This window comes from Neoarius graeffei, chromosome 12 (assembly GCF_027579695.1).
Source record: "Neoarius graeffei isolate fNeoGra1 chromosome 12, fNeoGra1.pri, whole genome shotgun sequence".
In the NCBI taxonomy this organism is placed as follows: Eukaryota; Metazoa; Chordata; class Actinopteri; order Siluriformes; family Ariidae; genus Neoarius; species Neoarius graeffei.
In genome coordinates this window covers 58,875,810-58,893,662 of record NC_083580.1, presented here as the reverse complement: position 1 = coordinate 58,893,662, position 17,853 = coordinate 58,875,810, and the positions used below count along the sequence as shown (strand labels likewise).

The window sequence follows — 17,853 nt, the reverse complement described above, 5'->3', positions numbered from 1 at the left end:
ATTCAGAGCAGGAGCTCAAAAGTTAGGTCCACGTCTATTACCTCTTCTGCCTTTTGTGTAAAAGAGTGAGGAAGAGCGAAAGCAAAATGTGTTCTCATCTGGAGAGTATTAGTCACTCATGGACAGCAGATGTATACCGTACTGTATATTTAGCAAATATGCCACTGATGCTCTCATTGGGTATATTTTTAATAATCCATATTACTCCTGGATATGAATCAGTATCATGACTATTTGTACAATTAAAGAAGCTTTGTATTGAAGTTGGCAACGAATAGAATATTCCATCTCTCCGTTAGCTCATTACATTGGTGTGGTCAAACACTAACAAAGACATCACTGTGCACATCTGTCAGCAGCCTCTGTGTCTCTATGGGCTTCGAACATGAAGAGATTTTAAATACTATGACAGTACTGAGATCCAGTGAGTCATGTACAGTAGAGAATTATCATTTTACTTGTTCATCTTGTTCATCCCTGATAAAACAACCAAGGGATTATGTGCAGATTATATGTCATGATTTTTTTTTTCACCATGATTAAGCCAGATGGGCAGGAAGCTGGGTGAATCCTTACCAGGCCTGCTGTAAAGAAACAGACCACTGTAAACTTTTCGTTTCAGCTTCAAGCCTGTCGGAGAGCCGCTGTGTACAGGTGGGAGAAGAGAAGAGAAATGTAACAGGTAGAAGATTTGTCCCAGGATTTACAGAGCAGAAAATAATTAAAGAGAGTAACTCAACTGTAGTGAAGAAAGGAGCTTAATTTCTGCTCAACACATTTCATATTTGTGGTGGATTTTTTTTTTTGTAAAACATTACCGCTTTCAAATATCAAAACGACTGATGTGAAGATATAAATACCTATCGTCAGATTAGCATTGTTGAAGGTCTTAAAATGTAATAGCATCAGCAGCAACAATAATAATCATCTAAATTTTTTTTTCAATATCATTTAAACTTTTTTTTTGTCGAAGCATATATTCCAAATTGTGACGTTATTAAAAAATTACTTCACAATTTAGTCATTTGTATTTGTATTATTTACTGTCATAAGAACAAGAGCAGGAAAAAAATAAAAGAAAGAGAGAAATGAAGAAAAATGTATATTTATATAACATCTTACATATAACCATGCAGCATAATGTGCTTAAAAGTAAATACATAAAATAATAAACATAACCCAAAAAACATTTATTTAAACATACTTACTATTAGTTAAAAGAAATACAACTCTAAATCATAAAAAAAAAAGTTGGGACAGTATGTAGAAATTGAAATTAAAACAGAAAATAATGATTTGTAAGTAATATTTGACCTGCATTGCACTCAAAACAACACAACAGCACATTATTTTATGTTTTACCTCATGAATTTTATTGTTTTTCAAAACAATACACACAATTTTCATTCTTGCAACACTTTTTAAAAAAAAAAAAGTGTTCAAAGTGTTGAACACTTTGTAACGTTGCCGTTCCTTCTCACAACACTTAAAAGATGTTTAGGAACTGAAGACACCAAGTAATGAAATATTTCAGGTGTTATTTTGTTCCAGTCTTCCTGCAAACAGATCTTAAGGTGTGCAACAGTATGGGGTCATCATTGTAACATTTTTTATTTCAAAATTCACCACACATCCTTTGTTGGGGACAGAGGGAACAGACGCCCTCTTCTTCCACAGCCATGCCTTTGTATTGTGTGCAGAATGTGGTTTTGTATTGCCTTGTTGAAAACATGTCGTCTTGAAGGTAGCATATGTTGCTCCAAAATCTCAATGTACTTTTCTGCATTAATGCTGCCATCACAGAAGTGTAAGTTACCTTTGCCAAGGGCACTGACGCAACCATGACACACCCTAGCTTTTGGACTTGTTGCTGGTAACAGTCTAGATGGTCCTTTTAGGCCCTGTCCACACGGCAACGGATTCAGGTGAATCTGATACAATTGTTTATCGTTTCGGCCTGGCGTCCACACGGCACCGGCGTTTTGGGTGCCCCAAAACGAAATCTTTTGAGAAAGGGTTCCAGAGTGAAAAAATCTGGCAACAGCGCCGTTGCAAAGTCGTCTGGATGAGTAGAACGGATTTGTTTACGATGACATCACAACCACATGACTGTCAGTGCTTCACGCCGGGTAGAAGTGTAACGAACTCGATGCGAGTTGTCAACAAATCCTATAACTTGGTTCATGAAACGCGCTTACAAAATATTTTCACTGTGAATATTTATTGTGTAATGGTGCAAAGTGTGAGAGTGAGAGAGAGAGAGAGAGAGAGAGAGAGAGAGAGAATAGCCAGGGCAGAGTCTTTAGTCCAAACACTGCGGAAGCAGTACCAAACCGCGCACCGCCCGTGCGCTTTCCAAAAACAAAAAAAATAGGAAAAATAGGGGAAAAAAAGGAGCGATCTCACCTCTTCAGATGTTGGTTTAAGTCCGACAATACATTCCTCAAAAAGGGCGTAGAAGAATAAAGTAATCCATCAACGTGTAGCATTCAATTTATTCCAGACCATTAAAGAATTCTGGAGGATATCAGAATGTTGGCATACCGGCTTCCATCTACCCCCATTCATTCCTCTTTCCGTGTCTTTTGTTTTACGCTACTGATTAATAATCAAAACTTTATGTGGCTAATGCTACAGAAGAAGGGGTTTATGCGCATGCGTCTACTTCTTCTATTGTTCTGGTGTCTCCAATGGGACCGTGCTACAGTGCACGTAGAGGTGTGGCATGTGTATTGCATCGTTTTTAGCAAGCGTTCCGTTCCCATATGTACCTGATATTTTACTGATCCGTTGCCCATGTGGACGCGATATTTAAAAAAATATATATCGTTGCTGTTGTCATGTGGATGTAGCCTTAGGCCAAGTTTACATTAGACCGTATCTGTCTCGTTTTCTTCGCGGATGCACTGTCCGTTTACATTAAAACGCCTGGAAACGCCGGGAAACGGGAATCCGCCAGGGTCCACGTATTCAATCCAGATCGTGTCTGGTCTGGTGCTGTGTAAACATTGAGAATACACGGATATGCTGTGCTGAGCTCTAGCTGGCATCGTCATTGGACAACGTCACTGTGACATCCACCTTCCTGATTCGCTGGCGTTGGTCATGTGACGCGACTGCTGAAAAACGGCGCGGACTTCCGCCTTGTATCACCTTTCATTAAAGAGTATAAAAGTATGAAAATACTGCAAATACTGATGCAAATACTGCCCATTGTGTAGTTATGATTGTCTTTAGGCTTGCCATCCTTCCACTTGCAAGTGGTAAGTGACACGCATGCCCGACATGCACCGAGATCACACACACAGTGGCTCAGTCCCAAATCACTGCTCGTGCACTCCACTTGCGAGCTCTGTGAGCTGCGCAGGGCCAGAGTGCGCACCCTCCAGAGGGCACTCGCTGTTCAGGGCGGAGTGATTTGGAGCGCAGGATGCCTGCGGAGCCGAGTGTATCCGTGTATTGGCGTTGCTGTGTGCACGCGAATCGTGTATTGGCGTTGCTGTGTGCACACTAATCGTTTTAAAAACGTTAATCTGATGATCCACTGATACGGTCTAATGTAAACCCCACCTAGTCTGAACACAATACACGTTTCCACTGTGTGATGGCCCATAGATGCCTCCAAGGCCAGAGAAGTCGATGGTGCTTCTGGACACAGTTAACATACGGCTTCCTTGTTGCACAGTTAAAATTTTGACTGATATTTGTAGATGTGGCGGCATGGTGGTGTAGTGGTTAGCGCTGTCACTTCACAGCAAGAAGGTCCGGGTTCGAGCCCTGTGGCCGGCGAGGGCCTTTCTGTGCGGAGTTTGCATGTTCTCCCCGTGTCCGAGTGGGTTTCCTCCGGGTGCTCCGGTTTCCCCCACAGTCCAAAGACATGCAGGTTAGGTTAACTGGTGACTCTAAATTGACTGTAGGTGTGAATGTGAGTGTGAATGGTTGTCTGTGTCTATGTGTCAGCCCTGTGATGACCTGGCGACTTGTCCAGGGTGTACCCCGCCTTTCGCCCGTAGTCAGCTGGGATAGGCTCCAGCTTACCTGCGACCCTGTAGAACAGGATAAAGCGGCTAGAGATAATGAGATGAGATGAGATTTGTAGATGTAACTCCATATTGTGGCGCTTGACAAACATTTGACAAAGTAATCATGAGCCCATGTGATTATATCAGCTATAGATGAATGAAGGTTCTTGATCCAGTGCCATCTGAGGGATTGGAGATCACAGGTGTTCAGCTTAGGCTTGTGCCCTTGCCCTTTACACACTGAAATTTCATGTTTTTATGCACCATCGAGGGTCAAATATCCAAATCTCTTCATATATTTCTTTGAGGAGCATCATTTTTAAATTTCAAAGACTAGGGCTTTCCTGGATACTGCTTTTGTACCAAATCATGATTACAATCACCTGTTTCAAATCACATCATTATTTAATTGTTTTACCTCATTGCTAACCCCAGCCCCCCCCCCCCCCCCCCCCCCCCCCCACACTCCCACCCCAATGTTTTTTGGAATGTGTTGCAGACCTGAAACACAGAAATGGATGTATATTAACAAATGAAATGAGATTGACCAGACAAAACATGAAATATCTCGGGTTCATACTGTCTGCAATGGAAGTCAAGTCAAAGTAAATGTAGAAAGCACTTCTTTCTTTCTTTCTTTCTTTCTTTCTTTCTTTCTTTCTTTCTTTCTTTTCTTTTTAAATTTGCATTTTCCATACCATCCCAACTTTTTCTGAATCAGACAAAAAGAAACTCTGATTTGGGGTTGTAAATAGATATTGCATGGGCAATGTATTTATATATATGTATAAATAAATGTTTGCATCATTATCATCATCATCATCATTATTATTATGAAGTTTATTCAACTTCAGAACGCATACAAATACAGTGCCATAGGGCAGCCAGCGTAATGTATGGGACTATATCAACTTTATAATCTAAAATACATCAAAATCTAAAAAACTAACCTATTTACAATAAGTAATGAAAAAAGGGGAAATTCTTCTTCTTCTTTCTTTTGTATAAAAAAGGTATAAAATGTGCTATAAACGACATGTTGAGTTATTATTATTTTTGTTGTTTACGACAACAATAATATAATGTTTGCGGTGGCATGGTGGTGTAAGTGGTTAGCATGGTCCCCTCACAGCAAGAAGGTTCTAGGTTCAAGCCCAGCAGGGGCCTTTCTGTGTGGAGTTTGCATGTTCTCCCCATGTCTGCGTGGCTTTCCTCCGGGTGCTCCGGTTTCCCCCACAGTCCAAAGGCATGCGGTTAGGTTAATATGGGACGGCCTTGGGCTGAGGTGCCCTTGAGCAAGGCACCTAACTCCCAACTGCTTCCTGGGCGCTGTTAGCATGGCTGCCCACTGCTCTGGGTATGTGTGTGTGCTCATTGCTCACGTGTGTGTTCACTGCTTCAGATGGGTTAAATGCAGAGAGGAATTTCACAAGTGTGTGATGAATAAAGTTGTGCTTTGTATACAAAAGGTATAAAATGTGCTATAAACTACATGTTATTATTATTATTATTATTATTATTATTATTAGTAGTAGTATTGTATACTTCTTGTATAAAAAAGGTATAAAATGTGCTATAAACTGCATGTTGAGTTATTATTATTATTCATCCATCCATTATCTCTAGCTGCTTTATCCTGTCCAACAGGGTCGTGGGCAAGCTGGAGCCTATCCCAGCTGAATATGGGCGAGAGGCGGGGTACACCCTGGACAAGTCGCCAGGGCTGACACATAGACACAGACAACCATTCACATTAACCTAACCTGCATGTCTTTGGACTGTGGGGGAAACCGGAGCACCCGGAGGAAACCCACGCGGACACGGGGAGAACATGCAAACTCCGCACACGGGGCCACGGGGCTCGAACCCGAACCTTCTTGCTGTGAGGCGACAGCGCTAACCACTACATGCCGCCTTGAGTTATTATTATTATCTCATCTCATGATCTCTAGACGCTTTATCCTGTTCTACAGGGTCGCAGGCAAGCTGGAGCCTATCCCAGCTGACTACGGGCGAAAGGCGGGGTACACCCTGGACAAGTTGCCAGGTCATCACAGGGCTGATACACAGACAACCATTCACACTCACATTCACACCTACGGTCAATTTAGAGTCACCAGTTAACCTAACCTGCATGTCTTTGGACTGTGGGGGAAACCGGAGCACCCGGAGGAAACCCACACGGACACCGGGAGAACATGCAAACTCTACACAGAAAGGCCCTCGCCAGCCACGGGGCTCAAACCCGGACCTTCTTGCTGTGAGGCGACAGCGCTAACCACTACATCACCGTGCCGCCCTCCTATTATCTCATCTCATCTCATTATCTCAAGCCGCTTTATCCTGTTCTACAGGGTCGCAGGAGCCTATCCCAGCTGACTACGGGCGAAAGGCGGGGTACACCCTGGACAAGTCGCCAGGTCATCACAGGGCTGACACATAGACACAGACAACCATTCACACTCACACCTACGGTCAATTTAGAGTCACCAGTTAACCTAACCTGCATGTCTTTGGACTGTGGGGGAAACCGGAGCACCCGGAGGAAACCCACGCGGACACGGCGAGAACATGCAAACTCCACACAGAAAGGCTCTCGCCGGCCACGGGGCTCGAACCCAGGACCTTCTTGCTGTGAGGCGACAGCGCTAACCACTACACCACCGTGCCGCCCCTCCTATTATTATTTGTAGTAGTAGTATTGTATACTTTTTGTATCCAAAAGGTATAAAATGTGCTATAAACTACATGTTGAGTTATTATTATGATGATGATGATGATGAGAGTCGATTAGCGGGATGTGACCCCGGGTTTTGCGGCCTGGTGTCTGCAGCCCCCCTGCTGCCCCCCTAGGTGTCTCGCTTTCTCAGTGCTCGTGCGCGAGGCGCTTAATGAAGGCGAGCGGCCGCTGACGTCACCGCGCCGTTGATTTGCTGAGGCGGGCGCGGAGGGGAGTCAGTGCGCGCGAGAGCGGGTACTGTGAACTGCGCTCTGTATGCACGAGTCTCCTCAATAAGAGTCCTGTACGGAAGCGGCGCGTGCAAACGACCTGCAGGTGAGTAAGCGGAGGGAGGGAGGACCGGACCGGACCGGACCGGACCGGAGGGAAGGGGAGGGGAGGGGAGGGAAGGGAAGGGAGCAGCGCGGCATGCACGGTCAGTGCTGACCGGAACGCTGGAGTCTAATTTGTTGCGGTAAGGCAGGTCGGAGTGCTGTTAGCAGTAGTGATTGACGAAACGTAACATGTTTGCTTCCAGAACACGCTGAACTTCCTCGCTACATTTAAAGCGACAGCGCGTGTTGAAGCGGTGAGATGAAAAGCCGAGGAAGTTGCTTTGAAGTAAAAGTGGCACCGCTGTCAGTGAAAGCACCTGATGCATATTACAGTCGCTTCACTCGTGCACAGATATAGAGTTGATTGAGATTGTTTGGGACTTGTGTTCACACCGCTACACGCACGTGTCCATGTTTAAAATATTGCACGATTATTATTTCATCATCATCATCATCATCATTGCCCACTTTTCTTTCTGTCAGCCCAAATCCAGCACGAGACCGCGTCTCAGGGTATGAACAGACCCTTCCTTTCTTCCTTCCTGATCATGATGCGGGTTCAGTAACTGTTTGTCTCTTCTGAATTAATTCGCTTTTTATCCGAGCTGCCTGATTGTCAGCAACTTGGCGGCGTGTTTTTCAGACAGACAGACAGACAGAATCACCTGCGAGCGGAAACTCCTCTGGACTCGTCCGGCCGCTCCAGGCTCGGTGCGCTGGCTGCGCGCGCCTCACTGACTCGGTGGTCTGACCGATCTCGGACTCACGTGCTTTCGGAGGACTTCAAAGGTTATTATCTGGCTGTTCTGCGCGCGTGCTTGTGTTTTGCGGCTCGCGCTGCTCTCTGATCGCTGCTTTGATGTCGACGCGCAGTTTAACAGTCAGCGAGGTGTTCAGAACCGAGAGCGCGCGAGCCCGCCCGCCTGCCCGCCCGCCCGCGTTTATTTATTTTTGTTTGTTTTGTTTCAGTTTGTGACGTAAAAAAGGCGCTTTTACAGCTTTCTGTTTCGGCGCGCGCGACTCTGTTCCTGCTCCATATGACTGTGTTGAAGTTTTTAGAAAATGTCCTGCTTGTGGCCAGGCAGTGCAGGCAGTGCTGGGCGGACTAGAAATAGCCTGCAACCTGTGCTTCAATTTATCAGCAGACTCTCATATAATAATAATACCACCAACAATATTTTTTTTTTTCATGCACTGGTCGAATTCATCTTTTTTTTTTTTTTTTCTCATAGGATGCATTTGATCAGAATTTATGAGGCTAACATTTACACAGTGATTACACCTGGCCTTTGGAGGATGGAGGTTACCAGACTAATGATAAAATTTTAAATAAAAAATTGTGTATACGCATACGTGTGTGTGTGTGTGGGATGAGATAAATGTGTGCGTGTACATTGTGTGAGAGAGAGGGAGATGAGATGTATGTATGCGTGTATACTGTGTGTGTGTGAGAGAGGGAGGGGGAGATGAGATGAATATAATGTGTGTATACATTGTGTGTGCATGAGAGAGAGATGAGATGAATGTGTGTGTGAGAGAGAGGGAGATGAGATGAATATAATGTGTATGTATACGTGTGTGTGTGAGAGATGAATGTGTGTGAGATGAATATAATCTCGTGTGTGTGTGTGAGAGAGAGATGAGATGAATGTATGCATGTGTATAGTACATATACATTGTGTGTGCATGAGAGAGATGAGATGAATATAGTGTGTGAGAGAGTGAGATGAATATAATCTCATGTGTGTATGTATGTGTGTGTGTGAGAGAGGGAGAGATGAGACATATGTGTACATTGTGTGCATGAGAGAGATGAGATGTATATGTTGTGTGTGTGTGAGAGAGAGAGAGATGAGATGAATGTGTATGTATATATGTGTATGTATATATGAGAGAGAGTGAGATGAGATGAATATAATCTCATCAGTGTATGTATATGCACGCGCATGTGTGAGAGATATGAGATGAATATTGTGTGTGAGAGAGAGAGATGAGATGAATGTGTGTATGTATACATGTGTGTATGTATATACGTGTGTGTGTGTGTGTGTGTGAGAGAGAGAAAGAGATGAGATGAATATTAATGGGTGTGTGTTATTCTGCTAAAGTTTTAGCCACATGCGTGCTGTACTGCAAAGATGCCTTCAAAGAGATTAAATGTTTCTACATTAAAAAAATACTATAAACAGCAGTAAACAATCGTCAATTAAACAGTGGACACAGTGTGAATATTTGGTTTGCTTAAAAAATAGTCTCCGGTACAACGAGTGCAGTTTTATAAGGAAATGAGCTGTAGGTTTTACTGAGCATCTTATAGAACCAGACACAGTTTTTCTGGACACTTTGTCACACTTGCTTCTTATTTCTACAACAAAATGCAGCAGCCTTTTTTTATTATTATTATTATTATTATTATTATTATTATTATTATTATTATCTGAAAAGTTGTCTCTTATGTAATATGCTGCTTTCTTGACTGACAAACATTTTTCTGTAGTGTTTAATTTTGTGCTGGAAACCTCATGTTTGGAAACCTGATTGGCTTTTGTAATGTTTTTTGTTTTGAGTTGATAATGTAGAAGTGATGAAGTAAAATAAAAAAATCTCTCACCAAGTTTTGCGCAGTATTGTATATGAACATGTGATCTCCTTTTTAACAGCAATATTTACCTTTGATTTGCTTCTGACGTGGCAATATTCGTGTGTCTAATTCTGTAGTCATCATATCTGTGATAAAATTTATATTTATTATACGTGTAAGAGCACCTGATATAAGAATGATCCTGTATTTATTTTACATCAAAATGTTTAACACCCACCACCACCACCAAAACCAAACCAAACTACCTCTCTATGCACAGACACACTGTCCTCGATTTTTTTTTTTTTTTTTCAGTGTTATCTTTGAAAACAATCCATAATTCCTTCAGAAAACATATTTTGTGTTGCGCTCTTTGCACTGCAGTCATTGCGACTTTAACATTTTTAAAAACCAGCTTTAGGTGGGCACGTTGTGCCACTCAGACTCTGAGCTTTTGTGACATCCTCTGTTCCAACTGTTCCTGGCAACAGCTTGCCTCACCCTCCATGCTCCGCTCCCTATCCCGCTCTGTGACGCGAATACTGAATAAGATGCCATTTCATTTCAGGCGGCTGTTGATCGGCTTTGTGAAGCAAGCTTCGAGCACCAAAACAAAAGCATGGTTACAGGCAGGGTTTCCTAGCGCTCATGCAACATTTTCAGGTTCCTCACTGGGCCTGACTAGCTCTTTGCAAGGCATAGGTGGTGATTTGCACTGTTGTTGCAAGACTGGAACACGAAGGTCGTGCTGTTTTGCTAGTAATTTACTGTAGTTTGGTTTTGCTGTGATGATTTGGGTTGTATGCGTGTTGCGCTGACATCTTACTCAAACCTGTTACTGGCGTTTATGCATGAATCTTGCAGGTTTGGACGATCAGGATCAGAATTTTAAATTACAAAACAACAGTCTGGTACATTGTAACATGGATCAATGGAGAGCATGTAATACACATTCCTGATTATATTTAACTGAGGCTTCTCTTGTTCTGTCTGTCTCTCTAGACTCATCTTATCTTGTTTACAAAGATAACTGAACAAACTGCTGAGTGGAAAGCGAGAGAGACTCATGAATTGGCTTGGCGGGTTACGGAGACGTTATGGATCTGACTAAAATGGGTATGATACAGCTCCAGAACCCCAACCACCCCACTGCGCTGCTGCACAAGGCCAATCAGATGCGCCTGGCCGGCACGCTGTGTGATGTGGTCATCATGGTGGACAGCCAGGAGTTCCACGCCCACCGGACTGTGCTGGCGTGCACCAGCAAGATGTTTGAGATCCTTTTCCACCGCAACAGCCAGCATTATACCCTTGACTTTCTCTCGCCAAAGACCTTCCAACAGATCCTTGAGTATGCTTACACTGCCACGCTCCAAGCAAAAGTGGAAGACTTGGATGACCTGCTGTATGCAGCAGAGATACTTGAGATAGAGTATCTTGAGGAGCAATGCCTGAAGATCCTGGAGACCATCCAGTCTTCGGACGAAAACGATGCAGAGGTCAGCATGAATGATGGTGGTACAGAGGAGGAAGACGAGCACAAAGGGAGGCATGGCAGGAGCACTGCCGGCTCCAAGAAGCATTCCACGGAGGACAGCGGTTATGTATCCACTGCCCAGCAAGCATTGGCACTGTCCAGCATCGTAGATCAGAGCCCATCGGTCTCCACTTCCTTTGGTCTCTCCACAATGAGCCCAACCAAAGCTGCAGTGGACAGCCTGATGAGCATCGGCCAGTCACTGTTGCAGAGCAGCATGCAGCACGGCCTGGGTACCGAGCAGACCCTACAGAGCAACCCTCACTCTATAATGCCAGAGATCAAGACAGAGATGATGCAGGTGGATGATGCCAATGGACGAGAGAGCCCTAGACTCATGGAGTCCAGCACCTCAAGCAACGGAGACCGTAACAGCGATGGCGATAAGAGCCGTGATGGGCCTGGCACCCCCACCAGAAGCAGCGTAATCACCAGTGCCCGTGGGTTACAGTATGTCCGTGAGGACGGGGGAGGTGATCACCCAACCGAGGCCAGCCAGATGGGGCTGGAAGGTATGCCAGGTATGACCGAGAAACACCTGGCCTCTCTCTATGGCCTGCCACCCAACCATAAGAGCGAGGCCTTGCTCTCCATGCCTGCCTCCATGGCCTCAACCCTGCACATGTCTCCAGCTCTGGCCATGTCCATGGACTTTAGTGCCTATGGCAGCCTCCTGCCACAGAGCTTCATCCAGAGGGAGTTCTTCAGCAAGTTGGGTGAACTAGCAGTTGGCATGAAGCCTGAAGTGCGCAGCGGGCAAAACGAGCGCTGCAATGTGTGCGGTGCTGAACTGCCAGACAACGAGGCTATAGAGCAGCACAGGTGAGTGATTTTCTAATATTTATCATCTCCCGTCACGTGTCAGAGTTTGCATGCTCCGTTCTTCATCTTGACTGGTGCAGAGGTGTTTTGCCAGTCTTTAATTCATCTCATTATTTTAATTCAGGGAAAGATGCATGCACTACCTCGGTATGATTTAGTATTGTTGGTCAGTGAACTGAAGAAATGGAAGATATGCATGTGTAAGTTCCTTGATTAATGATCTCAGGTTAAGGAAGCTGCCAGTTGAAGATCATTTACAAAGGTGGTAGCTGATTGCTTATCTTTATGTTAGAGGTCAGTTTCCGTTACTTCATGCTGTGGAGGTAATGCATTAATACATTACCAATTTATCCTTGTATGTCTTTCTTTTTATAAAAAAATATATAGAAGTTCCTCATCCACACAGGAAACTGATGTTCTGCAAACATGAATATATTTATCATTGAGCAAAAGAGTGAAGAAATAAGGAGTCAATATTGACTTTCTTCAGACATTCTTCAGAATGACTGAAAGATAGGAAAGACATTTAGAAACCATAAAGCTGTTCTTTTATAACTGGAGGGTTAATGATTTGTTCAGTTGCAAGTGGGTATGATTATATTTGAGTGTGTGTAAGTATAAAAACCTTTTTTAAACTCGAGAATGATTTTAGATTTAATAAGGCAGTTTATTTATTAATAAATAATAATATATATATTTTTTAACCAAATAAAAAGGCTAAAAAATAGGGAAAACCATTATTGACCTATTCGGTTTAGGTTATTAAAGTTTAGAGATGATTTAGAAGGGGCGGTAGTATATTTTTAAGTGTATATTTAAAAATATAATGTAAAAAAAAAAGATTCTAATGGGGGAAAATGTTTTATTCCTATTAATATCCCTTTTAATCCCTATCAGATACATGAAGTCTCCTTAATTTATGTAGCATACTTAAGGACAAATGCCATCATTTGAAATCAGTGAAACAAAACCTGATGAAAACGAGGTCTGTAGCTCTTTAGAGGACTCTAACACCTTGGAAAATTGATAAAAGATCTTTAAATAATTTAGGAAAGTGTCTACTCACCAACATGATTACTCAGTTTAACAGCAGGAGCTCTTAAAATTTTGGAGCCAGGGAGCTTGTTTTAGAAAATAAATAAATAAATAAATAATGAAAAGAATTTCACAGACCCTTTCAAATTTTTTTTTTAAATTTCATGGTTATTTCAATACAATAATATTTTGTCGATTCGTTTGCACTATACAGCTTTTTCTTGTTGAACTTTGCACCACCAGAAATTAATTTTTTTTTTTTTTTTTAGGCTGCTTGTTTTTGAGAGATTGAGGTTTTGATTAAACGCATTCAATTCAAGGGATTAGCTCAAATATGATAACTTTAATAATGGTGGGTTGTGGATTTCCGTACTCTAACGAAATTAAAAATTCATGGACCTCATGATTATGCTTCATGGAGTGTAATCTGTCATCAGATGCTCCAAGTGCACATAAAAGATGATCAGAAATAGTTCCTGTGCTTCATTTTGGTCCCGTCAGCATTGCAAGTGTGCTGCTTGTGCTTGAGGTGGAGCTCGGGCTTTGGGTGCTGATCATTTCCAGGCCTGTTCTAGTGGCTGTGAGAGCTCCTGGAGAGGCGCTGCTCGGGTCCATTAGCAGCACCTGGGGAGAAGCCTGGCTAATGGGAAGCAGCCTGCAGTCCAGCCTCTGACCCCCACTGCATGGCCAGTGTCGAGCCTCCCACCACAACCACAGCCTTTTATTAGCTTTATGAGAGGGGCTGAGTGTCCAGCCCAGGAAATGAGGGCTGTGCGCAGAGCCTGATCCGACCTCCACGCTGTAACCTTTTGGCTACTCGGCTGGCCTCTGCTTCTCGTCAGCGTAGCTGGAGGGGGTGCTGCTGTCGAGGGATGGAAATCTCAATGCTCGGGGTTTTGGAGCATTCAGTGCATTTATGTTCCACAGAACACAAGCAGCAGCGTTTTTACCAACTAGAATTTTACAAATCGCGACGAGTGATAACTTGGCAGTGTTTATCTTTTCCTCCAAGAATTCTTTCACATACATTCTCCTCGTGATTTGCTTACATAAGCGCTTGTCTGGATGCCACTTGCTGACTGAATGGCATTTTTTTTTCCAACATGCTTAGTTTCAGTGGTTTTCTTTAGTGAGTTGGTTAAGATTTTACATAATCGACTGGAATGCACGTTGGTTAAAGTTCAAGATTTTGTCTGAGATTCAGTTTCAGACCTCTTCAGAAGTATGGCTGGGAAACAGGGAAGTGGACGAGCGGACTTTAACCAATAAAGAAGTATTTATTAGATAAGGACCAGCTTGAGGTTTTGTCTTTTTTTTTTTTTTTTTCCCCATGACATTTAAACATGGTTTTAGTGACCAAAAAAAAAAAAAGTTGACAAGCTTGTGTGACGTAAAAGTTGTTGGTGCACGAGTGAATCATGAGGAGCTGACTCATTCAGCTTGAGTGTTGAAGGTGTATCATGATGTGTGTTGTACTGGGGGGGGGGGGAGATCCCGGTTTAAAAAAGGGAAAAAAAAAAAGGTTAGAATTCCTGTACGTAGTAGTGAAGTACATGTATTTCAGTAGAGGTTACTTTTGGTGTTTATTGCTGTCTGTAAATGGCAGCGTATAAATAGCCTTTTTCATTTTGTCCTTTCTTGAATGAGTATTTACTCTGCTGTTACTGTTGAAACTCCCATCATTTCCTATAGACGCGAATTCCTTGCAGCAGCTGTGGTGTTTTAAAAGGCTTCTTTTAATTGCCGTTTCTCTCCTTCTCTCATTGCCCATGATATCAAGTGAAGGCACGAATCCTAATTCGATTCCTTTTTGAATGCAAGTGCTGATTTTGTCGTGTGACAGAGACGGCCGTGTTTGTTTTCTAAAGGCTATTTACAGGCTTGTACTCCTGACAGCTTGCGGCACACAGGGAGACGGGTCTTGTGAGTAATTACACATTATTTCCCAGCGTCTTGTGCCAGGGACCCTGCCATCACCAGTTCCAAATGTGAAAAATCTTTCTGTTTGAAAGCTCATTTCACACAAACAGGTCAATGTAATTAGCTATAATTGTTTCCAGACATGGCACAGGCCCATGTACGCATATGTGTGTGGATAAATAAGTGTTTGCTTACTGCATGGATTTAGTGTGGTCCATTTATTCAGACGTGCCCTGGGTTATGTCATGGCACTCTGGGCAAACCATCGAGATGTGGGTCTGGTCCAAGATGAAGAGGGCTCCGAAGAGACGGCCTGCTGGAACGGACCTCACGAGTTATGTGACGGAATCGGGGAGAGATGCACGGCTCTGGATTACCTAAAATGAAAGGGTTTGTTTGTTTTGCAGTCACCCGCGGTTTCCTGTCAGGGCTAAATGGCAGCTCTCTTTCAGCAGTATCGCAGCTTTTTTGCCTAGTTGATTCTCTCTGTTCTTGGTTCTTGATTTATTTTGCTGTGGAACGCAGAGATTATGGTGCCATGACACCACAGAGACAGAATTAGCGCAATATTTCAGCCACCTCCTGATAAGAAAATAATCAGCTTGCAGAAAATGGCAATAACTCGGGTGTAAGCTCATGTGCAAAAAGTGCCTTTCTTGGTATTTCATGTACAGTCTAACCAAGAGGTCATCTTAGGTCAGTCCTGTTTACCAGTCGACCTTAAGATCTTGAATCAGGGTGTAAAGCATGTCCTAAACCATATTCGAGGCTTAGTTTAAAACGAGAACTATACAGAATTTTAGTTACACCACAGGCACTCGGCGTGGATCGTAACCGCATCATAGATCAATTTTAAGGCAGTCAGTAATGCTATATAGAACGTGAATACGTTATTGTTATGCATCGGAGTGGGTAATATGAGGACTTGATATGCTGTTTAGTTTTTGTACCAGCATTTTTGATATTTTATAGAATATGATAAAAACTGGGCGGCACGGTGGTGTAGTGGTTAGCGCTGTCGCCTCACAGCAAGAAGGTCCGGGTTCGAGCCCCGTGGCCGACGAGGGCCTTTCTGTGCAGAGTTTGCATGTTCTCCCCGTGTCCGCGTGGGTTTCCTCCGGGTGCTCCGGTTTCCCCCACAGTCCAAAGACATGCAGGTTAGGTTAACTGGTGGCTCTAAATTGAGCGTAGGTGTGAATGTGAGTGTGAATGGTTGTCTGTGTCTATGTGTCAGCCCTGTGATGACCTGGCGACTTGTCCAGGGTGTACCCCACCTTTCGCCCGTAGTCAGCTGGGATAGGCTCCAGCTTGCCTGCGACCCTGTAGAACAGGATAAAGCGGCTAGAGATAATGAGATGAGATAAAAACTGATTGAACTTGCCTAAATTTAGTGTGGTTGTTTTTAATGATTGTGATACATATTGTGCGTTTTTAGAAAATCTCGAAAGTATTTGAGGACAGTGTTGTGATTTTTTTTTTTTTTTTTTTTTAATATATGGCAATGCTGAATTCTAGACTCTGAATTATTTTGGTTACTTTTCTTTGTGCCGGGCCATAAACCACCTCCATCAGCTTATTTTCTGGTAACAACATGCCCCCCAAGGGCCCGGTCCCACAACACCGATAACTACACCTATAACTACAACTATGACTGTACCTCTGCCTGAATTTAGTTCCAGTCTGGAGCAGTCACACCATGACTATAATATCGCTCGGTCCTGCCACTCGGGTAAATAAATGTATGCAACTTAGGAATAGTCATGGAAGTTTTTCCAAGTAGTAACACATTATTCCGGGTCATACTGTACAGCTTGGACTTCAGAACAACCCATGCACACATTCTGGTCGTTGATGTAATACGCAGAGGTCACTGATTACGGAAATGTAATAAAAAGGGATACAAAATATGGAGTGGTTACGGATTTTAATACGGATGCTTTACGGATTGGTCATGGACGTTTCGGTATATTACAGCCTGGTTATGGATTTCATACAGATGATGCATCACAGATTAAAAAAAAAAATTGAGAAGTCTAAAACAATTGAATGTTTGGACTGCTGAAGTGCATCCATCCATTATCCGTAGCCGCTTATCCTGTGCAGAGTCATGGGCATGCTGGAGCCGATCCCAGCTGACTATGGGCGAGAGGCGGGGTACACCCTGGACAAGTCACCAAATACTGCTGAAGTTCATAATGAAAATGTCTTGCCTGCATTTATATGCTTACTTTATTAATTTACTATTGAGATTTCATGGGAAATCCCATATCCATGAATAAAAGATCCGTGCTTTGTATTCTATTTTTTTTTTTCTTCTGTGAATCCGTATTCTATGACTTCTTCATAATGCAACAAGGATGTACAAAGATGCCTGGGGAAAATAGCATGTGTAAACAATTATCTGATTTGGTCTGACGTTTTATCGCATTAGGCCTGGAAAAATCGCTCCAGAAGCAACCTCACCTATACGGATAAACCCAGGTCTCGATAACAGTCTGGTGTGAGCGCCAACCACACAAACTACAGGGGACCCATTTATTTATAGTTATAGTTATCGGTATTGTGGGACCAGACCTTAAATGGGTTATTCCTTACATCTACATTTTTTTTTTCGTTTCTGGTTGAGAGTACGTCGTGTGCGTTCTGGCTGCCGCTTCTCACCAGAGCTTTTTTTAAATTTTATTTTTATTTTCTTTTTCTATTTATTTATTTATTTATTTATTTATTTTCTGTGTGTTTGTGTAGTTTGAGGTTTGTTTGAGTGTTTTGTCCACCGGTTGTGGTGTAGCTCCGGACCCAGTTTTGGGTGTCGGTTCCCTCCAGACCTTGGTTCGCTGTGGATGATGCTGGTGCTCCCAGCTATGGACTGCAGTGAGCCTGTT

The 17,853-nt window shown here is 43.1% G+C and overlaps 1 protein-coding gene across 3 annotated transcripts in view; it reads left to right on the top strand.

Annotated features, from left to right (window-relative positions):
- Positions 1-6,969: 6,969 nt before the first annotated feature.
- The window catches only part of zbtb16a (zinc finger and BTB domain containing 16a), a 177,095-nt gene continuing 166,211 nt past the window's right edge, over positions 6,970-17,853 (top strand). Inside the window, exons 1-2 of one of the 3 annotated variants that reach the window (XM_060936133.1) lie at positions 6,970-7,077; positions 10,660-12,016. In XM_060936133.1, coding sequence (XP_060792116.1) covers positions 10,755-12,016 — 1,262 coding nt within the window. In that variant the 5' untranslated portion in view covers positions 6,970-7,077; positions 10,660-10,754. Of the gene's footprint in view, positions 7,078-7,180; positions 7,217-7,245; positions 7,590-10,659; positions 12,017-17,853 lie in introns of those variants that run through there. The other 2 variants (XM_060936135.1, XM_060936136.1) reach the window with 2 other exon arrangements.